The sequence below is a fragment of the Odocoileus virginianus genome, chromosome 28 (assembly GCF_023699985.2).
Source record: "Odocoileus virginianus isolate 20LAN1187 ecotype Illinois chromosome 28, Ovbor_1.2, whole genome shotgun sequence".
Lineage (NCBI taxonomy): Eukaryota > Metazoa > Chordata > Mammalia > Artiodactyla > Cervidae > Odocoileus > Odocoileus virginianus.
The window spans coordinates 34051515-34063653 of NC_069701.1; the positions used below are offsets into that span (position 1 = coordinate 34051515).

The 12139-nt window shown below is 58.1% G+C and overlaps 2 protein-coding genes across 9 annotated transcripts in view; one reads left to right on the forward strand and one right to left on the reverse strand.

The window, feature by feature from the left end:
- Positions 1-2766: 2766 nt before the first annotated feature.
- Positions 2767-5110, forward strand: LRRC10B (leucine rich repeat containing 10B). Its single transcript, XM_070457452.1, has 2 exons — positions 2767-4421; positions 4603-5110. Exon 1 carries the CDS (start codon positions 3040-3042, stop codon positions 3916-3918), a length of 879 nt encoding a protein of 292 aa, XP_070313553.1. The 5' UTR covers positions 2767-3039; the 3' UTR covers positions 3919-4421; positions 4603-5110.
- Positions 5111-8135: 3025 nt separating this feature from the next.
- The window catches only part of SYT7 (synaptotagmin 7), a 63534-nt gene continuing 59530 nt past the window's right edge, over positions 8136-12139 (reverse strand). For all 8 annotated transcript variants that reach the window (XM_020916861.2, XM_070457455.1, XM_070457457.1 and 5 more), the window contains one exon: positions 8136-11605. In XM_020916861.2, the coding sequence (XP_020772520.2) occupies positions 11501-11605 (105 nt within the window). In that variant the 3' untranslated portion in view covers positions 8136-11500. The remainder of the gene's footprint in view (positions 11606-12139) is intronic.

Sequence of the window (12139 nt, forward strand, 5' to 3'; positions counted from 1 at the left end):
CAGCACCTGTTCGCCCTGTGACATCCCTCGCCTGATTACAACTGCTATTGCTCTGCCCTCTGGTTCCTTTATCCAACACATAGATATCAAGCATCTGAGCAAAAGATGCCAGGAGCAAAAAAAAAAAAAAAAAGTACACACGGAATAATTCCATTTGTATGGAATTCAAGAGCAGGCAGACCTGATCCATGATGATGGAGGTCAGGATCACCGTTGCCTCTGGGAGGTGGGGATTATCTGGAAGAGGCAGGTGGGAGGGAACTCTGAGTGATGGAAATATTCTTTGATGTTTACATTTGTCAGAACTCACCAGACTGTATACTTATGGCCTAGGCATTTCACGGTATGTAAAGTTTGCCTTCATCTTCTAAAATGTTGACAATTTTCATTGAACCACTACTATGCGCCAGACCCTGTGCCAGCAGGGAAGGAGACAAGCGTGCCTGCCCCGCCCAGCTTACATTTCAGGGGTTGTGGTTTTCATAATCTTCTTGCATCGGCCACTGCTATCTGCCCTTGGACTGGCCTTCTGCCCTGCCTGTAGTGGGGAAAAAAATGGGGATGGGTCAAAGGGCAAGAGGTCTGTCCCATCGGCCAATTATCTTTTTTTTTTTTTTTTTAACTTGGCTGTGCCAGGTCTTAGGTGCAGCATGCAAACTCATAGTTGTGGCATGTGGGATCTAGTTCCCAGACCAGGGATGGAAACTGTGCTCCCTCCATTGGAAGCATGGAGTCTTAGCCACTGGACCATCAGAAAGTCCCCCTGCTGATTATCAACCCACGATCACACCAGCCAAGATGGGAAGGCAGGATGGAGGAGGTCTGGCGCCTGCAGACTTGACTCCCTGGCTGTACTCTCTCATCACTCTGCGACCTTCAGCAAGTTGCCTAATCCCTCTGGGGCCACTTTCCTCATCTTTCTTATGGGATTAATAACCATCAGAATTAGAGGCTTTGCCATGAGAAAATTCATGGTCAGAAGTGGAGTCATTTCCATTTATTGGAGTGGTACATGGTTAAGACTATTCCAATAAATGGAAACGACTCCACTTCTGACCATGAATTTTCTCACGGCAGAGCCTCTAATTCTGATGACAAAGGCATTCTTAATCCCATAAGTACTAAGAGGGGCTTCCCAAGTGGCGCTAGTGGTAAAGAACCTGCCTGCCAGTGAAGGAGATGTAAGAGACGTAGGTTCGACCCTTGGGTTGGGAAGATCCCCTGGAGAAGGAAATGGCAACCCACTCCAGTATTCTTGCCTGGGAAGTCCCATGGACAGAGGAGCCTGGCGGGCTACAGTCCATAGGGTCACAAAGAGTCGGACATGGCTGAACACACACACACACACATGGTTAAGAACACAAGTTGGAGAGGCAGTCTGCCTGGTTTTATTTTTATTTATTATTATTTTTGGCCAAGCAGTGAGGCATGCGGGATCTTAATTCCCCAACGAGGAATGGAACCCATGCCCCCTGCGATGGAAGCGCCAGCCTTAACCACTGGACAGCCAGGGACGTCTCCTGCCTGGTTTCAAATCCCAGCCACTAGCCAGCGGGGTGACCTTGGACAAGTCACCCGTGCATGAGCGCATGCTAAGTCACTTCAGTCGTGTCTGACTCTGTGTGACGCTACAGACTGTAGCCCACCAGGCTCCTCTGTCCATGGGATTTCCCAGGCAAGAATACTGGAGTGGGTTGCCATGCCCTTCTCCAGGGGATCTTCCTGACCTAGGGATGGAAGCTGTGTCTCCTGCATCTCCTGCATTGCAGGCGAATTCTTTACGGCTGAGCCACCAGGGAAGCCTTGGGCAAGTCACCCACTCATGTCAAACCTCTCTGAGCCTCAGTTTCTCCATCTTTAAAATCAGGGCAGTGAGGGTACCTACCTCATAGGTTTGTGGCAAGGATTCAACGCAATGCTTTTAGTACAGTGCTGGGCACATGAGAGGCTGGCAATAAACCAGAGGGAGTGTTTCTGCTGGCAGCTCTAGCAGGAGGGCTTGGAGTAGGAGGGGAGAAGTCAGGGGCAAAAAGGCTGCTGGTGAGAGCATGTGCAAGAGGAAGCGTTACAGAACGAGTGTGGTCACCGTTGGTGATGCTCAAAGGCGCTCGTGTGCTCCAGTCCTCTGTCCACTGCAGTCACCCACTGACCTTGAGCACAGGTGGAGGAACTCGGCAGGAGAAGGGGTGAGTGCACTAACCGGGAACCTGCAGCGCGCAGAGGGTGTACCCGGCGGGGAAGGGGACGGAGCCAAGCTTGGGTCCCCGCCAGATCCTCAGTTGTGACCCACCCAGAAAAAGCCCAGAAAGAGCACTGTTCTGAGTTACTCCCCTAACGTGACCCTAGCGGGAAGACTGGACGCACGCCGCTGGACAAGAACGGCGGGCATTGAGCTCTCCTCTCAGTCCCTCCTGGAGAGCCAACTTGTCCAGAGTCCTGGGTCGCGTTCCGGCATTTCCTCAGTCCTTGCTTCCTTCTTGGACTTGGAGCTCTGGGCGCCTACAAACTGCACACCAAACGGCTCGCTGTGGCTGGAAGCGTAGACAGCGTCAGTCGTCGGGCTTGTGTTGGCACGGCGCCAGGCTTGCGGGGTTCTTGGGTTCCTGGGTTAGTGCTGTCTCCGGGGCCCGACGGGTGGGAAAGCGGGCGGTGGGCCGGGACTCCAGGACCTAATTCAGCTGCACCTTGGCCCCGCCCCGCACTCCTTCCACTTCATTGGCAGCTGCGCGCGCGTCGGGGGTTGCCAGGGCGACGGGTCTCCAAGCTGAGAATCCGCGCTAACCCGAACCAGTCGGCCTCCAGCCGAGGGAGCGGCGGAGGCCCGAGGGCGGGCGGCCGAGCGCGGCGCGCTGCGGTGGGGCCCCAGAGGGGCGCCTCCTCCCCGCCCGGCACGGCCCCCCTCCCGGAGCAGGGACAGGCCGGGGCGGGGGGCCCCGGAGCCAGCGCGGCCTCGGCCCCGTCTAGGAGGCCTGGGGGCCGCCAGGGCGGGGCGATGCCGGGCGGCGGCGGCGGCGGCGGCCCCGCCCGGGGCTGGTGACCATGGGCATCGCCGAGTCTACGCCGGACGAGCTGCCGTCGGACGCCGAGGAGCAACTGCGCAACGGCGAGCAGCAGCTGGAGCTGAGCGGGAGACGGCTGCGGCGGCTGCCCAGCGCCGTGTGCGCGCTGAGCCGCCTGCAGAAGCTGTACGTGAGCGGCACGGGGCTGCGCGAGCTGCCGGAGGAGATCGAGGAGCTGCGCGAGCTGCGCATCCTGGCGCTTGACTTCAACAAACTCGAGCGCCTGCCCGACGGTCTCTGTCGCCTGCCGCGCCTCACGCGCCTCTACCTGGGCAGCAACCGGCTGCTGGCGCTGCCCGCCGACTTCGCGCAGCTGCAGAGCCTGCGCTGCCTCTGGATCGAGGGCAACTTCCTGCGGCGCTTTCCGCGGCCGTTGTTGCGCCTGGTGGCGCTGCAGTCGCTGCAGATGGGCGACAACCGGTTGCGCGCGCTGCCCGCGGAGCTGCCGCGCATGACGGGCCTGCGCGGCCTCTGGCTCTACGGCAACCGCTTCGAGGAATTCCCGCCCGCGTTGTTGCGCATGGGCCGCCTGCACATCCTCGACCTAGACCGCAACCGCCTGGGCGGTTTCCCAGACCTGCACCCGCTGCGCGCCCTGCGCGTCTTCTCCTACGACCACAACCCGGTCACTGGCCCCCCACGCGTGGCCGACACGGTCTTCCTTGTGGGCGAGGGCGCCGTCGAGCGCATGGCTGAGCGGGACGAACCCACGCCCCGGCCGCCGCCCCGGCGCCCAGCGCGGGCCTTTGAGGATGAGGAAGAAGAAGACCTGCTCATAGGGGGCGGTAGCTCCCGGGCTCTGCGGGCCCCCGGGGACAGCCTCCGCGCCCTGGAAGCAGCTCCTGGACTGGGCACCTGAGCCTGTGCTTCGGCCAGTCTGGGAGGAGGGGTTCCGGGAAGGTTCATGGGAACGGTGGGTCCCTACTTGGGGGCAGAGGAGGGGTCAGTTTGGGTACACTGATAGGGACAGGCAGGCCTGGGTGCCATCTTCAGACATTCCAGGGTGATGAGAAAACTGCCTCGCAGCTGGTCCCTGGGAGGTAGTCAGGCCAAGAAGTCCCAGCTCCCTCCATCCATAGCTCAGTCTGGCCCCTGATAGAGTCACTGACAACACAATGAAAGCACCAGCTTCTTCCTGGAACCAGGGTCACCACTGACCACAGAATCATCTCCTCGGCTGAGTCTGGATGCCCAGGGCCCCCACCTCCGCCCAGAGTTTGGATCTTCTAGGTCCGCCCTTTCTGGCGCAGGAGCCGCTACCTCTGGGGTGGACCACATGCCTGCATGAGGCAGAAGTTCGAACAGAAGGCCTAGCGCACAGGCTGGGGGCTTGGAGCTGGAGCCTGTGCCCAGGACAGACAGGTGTGGGAGCTGGGGGTTGGGGATGAAACACCACAGCTGCCCTGGCCCCTCCACCGGGGCTCATGGTACATACCTCCCTCTCCAGGCTTCCTAAATTTTGTGTGGGGAAGGGGTGGGGGTGGGGGTGCAGCCAGAAGGCCAGGTCTCTGCCCCTGCCTTTTATTCTGTTCTCGTCTCCCAGCTTGTGTCCGGAATCTTGCTGCAAAGAGAACAGGCCCTCCCTTCCCCACGGCCTGAGCCTTCCAGCTGTCGGGTTTGAAAAGAAGCCACTGTGCCTCCGGGGCCTCCTGCACCCAGAGAGAGGCTCTCTGCTCTGGGCGGCTGCTCCTGGGTAGCCACCGCCTGGACTCTCCATTCCCTTAAAAGGGCAGCGTCAGGGTGGCTGGCAGGGCGCGGGGCAGGGGACGAGCCCTGTGTGCCTCCTCTCCGTCACCAGGACAGCCTCCAGCGGGTGAGGAATGAGGCTTTGCTCTGTAGTTCCCAGGGTCAGATCTTTCCCACCTGAGCAATAATGGGAGGAAGGCCCAGGGCCAGGGCCACTCAGGGACACTGTCTGGGGCGGGGGCCCCACATGGTGGTGTTTTCTTTAGGAAGAGAGAAAAAAAAAAAAAAAAAGAAAACTGGCTGTAAACATAAATTATATTTCTTGGAGAAAGAATGTGCGTTTCCCACATGCCTGTTTATTTATAAGCCCTGGGAGCACTGGGGCCTGTTGCTGTGGGGACTCTGGGCTGCCCCTGGCACTGCCCTTCGTCCATGTGCCCCAGCTCTGCGTCACAGTGGCCCCAGCCAACTGTTGTGTCCTGTCTGGGGCAGGAGAGCTTGTCTTCAGTCACAAATGGCTTTGGCTGCTCGAGACTGCTCTTCCGTCTGGCTGTTTCTTTCTGCCACCTGGCCACTGCCCCCCACCCACCCCCAGCCTCCCCTCCCCGGTCTTCTCCAGCTTCGTTCCTGACTCTTAATATATTTTTGAATCTCAGGCTGGGCTGACCTTTCTCTATTCTTTCACTGGTACTGACCCTGTTCCTCCCCATCTGTGACTATTCTTCCCTCCTTCCGTCTCCCTGGCTCCATTTTCCTCTCTCTGTTTCTTCCTTTTAGTCTTTTTTTTTTTTTTTAAACTCAGTCATTACTTTCTTTCCTCATTGTTAAGGGGGAGGGAAAAAAGGTTAAATAGTTTTTTTAAAAAAGAGAGAAAATTGTAAAACCTCAAACCTAGAGGCCCATGTCCCATGAGAAGATGCTGCCAAGCCACCATCACCATGGCAACAGGGATACTGTCATATGAGGCCCAAAGGTCAGGCTTGGCCCAGCGGCTCACTGGCTACTGGGCTGGGCCTGCGGATCAGGAGGACGCCAGGGATGGACCTGAAGGAATCAGCTTGGGAGAGATTGGGGAAGACTAGAGGCTGCCTCCTTAAGGAAGAAAAGGAACCTGGAGTTTGGCTGCAGACTGTGTCCCTCCCAGAGACCCTCAGGTGCCACGTTCGCCCTGTTGAAGCTCCATCAGAGCCGGTGGTCCCTCCCCCCGGCCCACCTGCTCCCCACCCCCAGCTGCCTGTGACTTCTCATTTGGTCTTGGAGGAGCAGGGAGAAAGGGAGATGATTTTTATAAGGGCACTTGTAACAATGGCCAGGTCACTGGTTCCCCACATTGTTGGGGGTACAGTCAGGGGTGGGTGGATCGTGGGCGAGCAGGGCAGGGAAGCCCTGGAAGAGTTGTGTTAGTGCTAGGGATGCAGGGCAGAGGCAGGCTGTGGGGATGGTGATGAGACAAGAGCAGAGGCAGCAACAGGGCAAGGAGCAGGCCCAGGGAGGTAAGTGACTTGCCCATAAATGGATGTTAGGCCTCCTAACCCAGTGCTCAGTCCGAGCCACGGCAGATGCTACCTGCCTGTGGCTGGTGGTCAGGTCTGGGTGTGGGAATCATAGTCTCTCTCCCTCTCGGAGCCCCCCAACAGCCAGCCCTCCCAGCCGGCAGAGCAGCAGAGACTGGATGTCTTCCTGGATTCATTACCACCATCCCCCTCTTCCCGCTTCAGAAAGCAGGAGAACAGGGTGCTCAGAAACTGGGGGCCCTGCCCACAAGCACCTCCCTTGCTTTAGTGCCATCACATGGGCTTGCTCAGCCTTCGCCCCAAAGCTTCCTTCAGACACCGGGGCACTCTTGTTCTCAGAATGGACATTTATTAGCACACCCGAGTGTGCCACGCAGAACATGTATTCAGACAGGGGTCCCTGCCCCGGGGGTGGGGCTCACAATCTAAAGGTGACACAGCACAAACACACAGGACACAGACACGGGGAGCGGAGCATCTTCAAGGGAGACAGGTGGGCAGGGAGCCATGGAGGGGGCATACAGCGTGTTCAAGTCTTGTCCTTCTGGCTGTCTTTGTTGGGGAGGGAGAGGAGAGCGGGACGTGGCCTGAGACGGCCTTCCAGAAAGCAGCGGAATCCAAGAGGGACTTGCAGGAGAAAGAGACCAGAGGGCAGCAGTCCCAGGCACAGGGAAGGATGGGGGAGCCTCTGCAGGCAGGGATGAAGAGAAACCCCACAAAGTGAAGGCAGGAGAAAGACAGAAATGCAGGAGGAGGGAGGCTTGGAGCCCACGGCAAGGGGCTGTCACCTCTGCTGGGCCGAGCTGTCCTGCTTTTTAGCCTAGTTTTTCCAGATCGAGCAGAAGTCCTGGCAAGAACTGCTTGTGAGGCTTACTTACCTGACCCTAGGGCTCCCTCCAACCTCTGAACCAGAGACATTTAAACCGTATTGTCACTATGGGACAGAAGGGGAGAGGGTGGGCAGCTTCAGGTGGGAGTACTAGTGCAGAGTGAGGAGAAAGCTGCCAGCCCCAGGTGCGGGGGAGCAAGAGATGAGGTGACCCCTCTAGTAGGAGTGGGCAGGGGCCAGCGGGTGGACACACGACAATGGAGGGCTCTCCTTGCCTGTGTGCCCATAAAAGGTGTAGCACTTTCCTTCTGAAAGCACCTGGAGAGCTGCCAAGCCTCAGTTTCCCCTGGGCTGTGTGCAGGAGGGAAGGAGAAAGGGCAGGGATGGTTATTGCTCTTCTGTGGATGGAGGGAACTCAGACCAGGAGGAAGGAAACAGCTTGCCCCGGGGCCTCTGTGTCTACTGGGGCCCAGCTTCCCAGGTCCTCAGGCTGGGACTTGCCTTGGGCGCTTTTGAGTTGAGACTTCTCTAATCCTAAAGGATGAAACCAGAAAAGGGTGGAGAGAAGGCTCCGGTCCAGGCAACAGACCCAGAACTCCACAGGGAACACAGAGAGGACACATTGGTCTGAAACCACAGTGGCCCTGTCGGAGTTCACGTTGGTGGTGGGGGAGGCGAAGAGTCTCCCTTTGGTTTGTCTCACCTGGCATGGAGGGTGGTGAGGGTCCCCTGGGAACTGTGGGGAGGGGGTGTTGGGCTGGGTGAACTAGAGGGGCACCCTGTAAGCCCTAAGGAGACTCCACTCCCAATAAGCCTCGCTTTAGGCTTGATCCAGGGGGTATGGCTGCTTCCTGGCTTTCTGGGTAGCTGGTGGGTTCATACTCCCAACCTGGAGATAGGCTAGAAGGGCCTCATCAAGTGAAGCCGAATCCCAAAGGTGACAGGTGAGGGGAGACTTGGCCCCAGGCTCCCCATCCCCATCCCCCACTTCCTCTTCCCCTGGGAGATAGCGGAGGCTAGGACCCACGGAGGAAACAGCCAAGGCCCTACTTTTTCACGATCCTTTATTAATTAGAATGGGCCTTGCCACAAAAAGCAGGGCCCATCCCCACAAAAATATGATTTTGCAAAGAGGAAATCTTGCTGGCTTAGAGGGTGCATGTGGTGGAAAAATTTTGTATGTTTTTTTCCCCCCCTTTTTTCTTCAGTTTTTCTTCATTTCTCTTCGCTGCAATTTTTTTTTTTTTTTTTTTTTTGTGACGGTGGGTTTTTGTTGTAGTTTTTTTTGTTTTGTTTTGTTTTTTATAAAACACTTGCGCTCAAGGACTCAAACACAATACAAACAGAAACCACCAATCCCCACCCCTGGGGCCCCAGCAGGACTGGGGACTCTGGGGACTCCCCTTGGCTTTTTGTGTGGCTGTTTTCCTGGTCCCTTCCCTGGCGTCTAGCGCCGGTGGGCAGGTGCGGGGTCCTGGGGCAGGTGGAATTTATACAGCAGTTACGTGGGGTGATGGTCACAAGAAAGGATACCTGAACAAGATAACGACTAACTCTAGGGTGCCCACAAAGATGGTGGATGACGCTCAAGAAGGGAGGAGGGACACAGTGGAGAAGAGATAGGTGGGCCCGGGCCGGCCTCAGCTATCTCTGGAGGCTCTGTGCGGGAGGGGCAGGCGGGCCTTGCCTTCAGGTTGCGGTAATAATACTTTGCTCGCGGGTAGCACCTTCAGAATCCTCCTGCCTCCACCCCCAGGTCAGGTGACGGCGGCCTTACAACCTCCCCCATGAGGTAGGTGAAGTATTATTACCATCATTTTACAGATGGGGAAACTGAGGCCCCGGGAGTGTGGGTGATCTGTCCAAGGTCCTAGGATGGTGACAGGGCAGTGCCCTCCCTCCACCCTCAACTTCCCCCTTTCTCTGTTCCCTAAAGCCTTAGACCTCCCCCGCCCTCACCCATACCTCCCGCCTCTTCCCTTGCTAGCCCACCTTGCCCTTGGCCCGCCGCTTGCCACCCCTCCCTCGCGCCCCAGAGCTCAGGCTGCACGTCGGGGTTGGAGTACCCCAGGCGGGGTTCATGGCTGCGCGACCCTGGGTGCGGTCAGGTTTGGAATAGGCAGGGCCCGGTGATGCTCTCTGCATGTGATTGGCTAAGAGCTTCGTGGGCGGGGCTCGGAAAACGGGGACCCAGTTGCCCCGCCCGCTCAGTGCTAGTTGGTCCAATTCCCGAGAGCTCTGTCGTAGGCAAGGGGACCCGGGGCGGGGCTTGCTCTCCCACCGGCCTCGGGGTGCAGGGGCACAGGATTTGAGGGCGGGATGGAGGCTGGCAGAGCCCCTCCGCTTCCCAGAGCTTCCAACAGCAACTTTTCTTCGCTTCCACTGTCTCCGGAGCCGCTGCCCTCCCTCCCCGCTGGGGGTTGGTTCCCCCGGCCTGCCCGATAAGGGCCGTGCCATGAGGGCAGACCCCCATTTTAAGCAAAGCTACAATATAGAAAAATTGGGATTTACAAGGAATGTGTGTGACTACTTGCTTTACGTTAGCACTCTTCACTCTACAAAATGATTCACTTACTTTGTATGATATTCCTCCAGATCCTTGGGGTCAAGGGTAGGGCCGAAGGCGTGAGAGTTTATGTAAGAAACTTTTGATATGGGCAAAAATGTGAGCAGAACGCTCAGCTCAAAGGGAAGTCTACTTAAGGAACATGGTTCCCAACTGCCCATGCTTTTGCAGTGCGAAATGGGGGACCTTTTCCAGAGTCTCCTTTCCTGGGGTGTCAGACCCATTTTGGGGTAGAGCCGTGGTCCTAGGCCTCGTCCACAGACCGTGGTGTGCGGGCGCCACCTGGCGGCATCTTCTGGGAATGTCAGGCGCAAGCGCGCGAACCCCGGGATTCGAAGGCGGTCGCCAGCTCTCTTGTATCAACACCCGGACACACGTGGGGATGAGGGGGCTTAAGCAGGGATCATCCTGAAATCTTCTCTCTCCGTGGGGCTGCCAGTTCTGGTCTCTGCAGCCGCGGAGGCAGGGAAACCACAGCTTCTTTGTGGGGGAGGAGGGCAACCTCAAAACTCACAGAATCTGGGAATGCTCTCTGCTTCCTCTGCCTGAACCGAGGGGTAGAAGGAGCTGCTCTGAGGGACCAGGGGCGGTGGGAAAGGTGGGAGGACAGCCCTGGAGCTGTTCAGGTGATGCAAGAACAGAGGCCACGGTGGAATGAAAGGGAAGGTCTCTGAGCGGGGGTGGGGGCGTGGGGTGGGATGGAGGAGAGCGGGGATGTGTGTGGCAGGGAGGTCTGCAGACAGAGAGGAGGAAGGGGAAGGACGCTGGAAGGCGTGGTGAGGGCTGCTAGTGTGGCTGGGATGTGACAACTGGGACGTGGGAGGGTGTCTTTGGATGGGGATGTTAGAGAAGAGAGCTAGTGGAGACTTGGGACCCCTGAGGCAGAAAGGAGCAGAGGTGGAATGTGATATACACAGTGGGTGCCTAAAAGGCATGAACAGATGCTCAAGAGATGACATTGTTGGGGAGGGAGCTGGTGGAGAGCTCTGGGTAGGCGGGAGGAGAAGGACAGAGCCCGGGTCGCAGCCCAGCTCCTCTCTGCCCCTCTTCCCCAACCCCCTCTTCCTCCATCCCTGCCTCACCTCATCCCCTCCTCACTTGCCTCTCCTCTCCCACTCCCTAGCTCTGCGCCTTGACTTCTCAAGCCTCCAGCCCGCCTCGGGTCATAACCCTGTCCTCTCTGCATTGTCTTCAGCACGTGGGCCCCAGGGACACAGGGAGCGCGTGCTGCCACCCCCACATGTGCACGCGCACACACACACATTACACACGCACGGTGGATACAACACAAGTACACAGGGCTGAGGCTCCAGGACCCCCGGAGCAGGCTATATACTATCCTCGGCATTCAGGGCCCAGCCGGCTCCTGAAACTGCCCTGGAACAGGCCTCTCTCTCGGTCAGGCCAGGCCGGGGCCAAACGCCTTGCCTCCCCTCTCCTGGGCCCACGTTGGGGGCGGGGGAGGGGGCGGCCTTCCTCCACTCCAGGCGCTGCCTTAAAGAAAACGGGGGGACCGTGCCCACCTGGCGGGCCTCTGGAGGGATCTGCCCTCTGGCTCTCAAGCTCACCTCCCCGCTTCTTGAGTATCAGCAAGTCAGGAAGGAAAGGGGCAAAGCAGGAAAATGGCTCCCAGAGCCCCTCCCCCAGAGCTGGACCGGTGGGGAATGGGGCTGGTGCTCCCTAGAAGCAGGGCCCGACTGGTTCCTGGGACCTCTCCCTGGCCGAGCCCTCGGGATCCTTCCCTCACCCGTGGTTGGGGGCGGGCCAAGCCGGGCCTTGTGCATAAAGTGGTGAGGGCATGATGGGGACCCGGGCCCTTGGCCCCCTGGGGCTCCCTTGGCCCCATTCAGGCCTTCAGCTGGTGCCACTGGGCCACAGGCTGCCGGGGCCGGGCAATCATGTCCTTCCAGTGTTTCACCTCCCCGGGCCCACTCTTCCAGGACAGGTAGATCTGGGGAGAGATGGAAGAGGAGGCGTTAGTGGCACCCTCTGAGGCCCTGCCCCTTCCCCCACTGGTGGTGACACACCATGTCCACAGTGACACCCTAGCTTGTGATCGTGGGGACCAAGGGGGTCTCTGCCTGCAGTGACAACCTACTCTACAGAGGTCCCTTCTTTCCCACCCACCCCACCCCACCAGCCTGACCTATCTTCCTTATTATGCTTTCCCTTGGGAGCCTGGGTGTGCCTGGCCTTTTCGAATTAAACTCCCAGCCAGTTTTGTGGTGGGAGATGGATGCGGATGGAGGCAGGATTCTCCCACGCCCTTCCCCCACCTACCTGCTGGGCAATGTCTAACAAACACTCCCACACTTCATAGGCACTTACTACCTGCCAGGCACTGAGCTAGGGACTTTGCATACACAGATCATCAAATCCTTCCCGGTGAGGCAGGTATGTGATTATCTCCATTTTACAGATGGAGAAACTGACCCATAGTCACAGGATTTATGAGTGATGCAGAGGGATTTAAATCTAGGTCTTT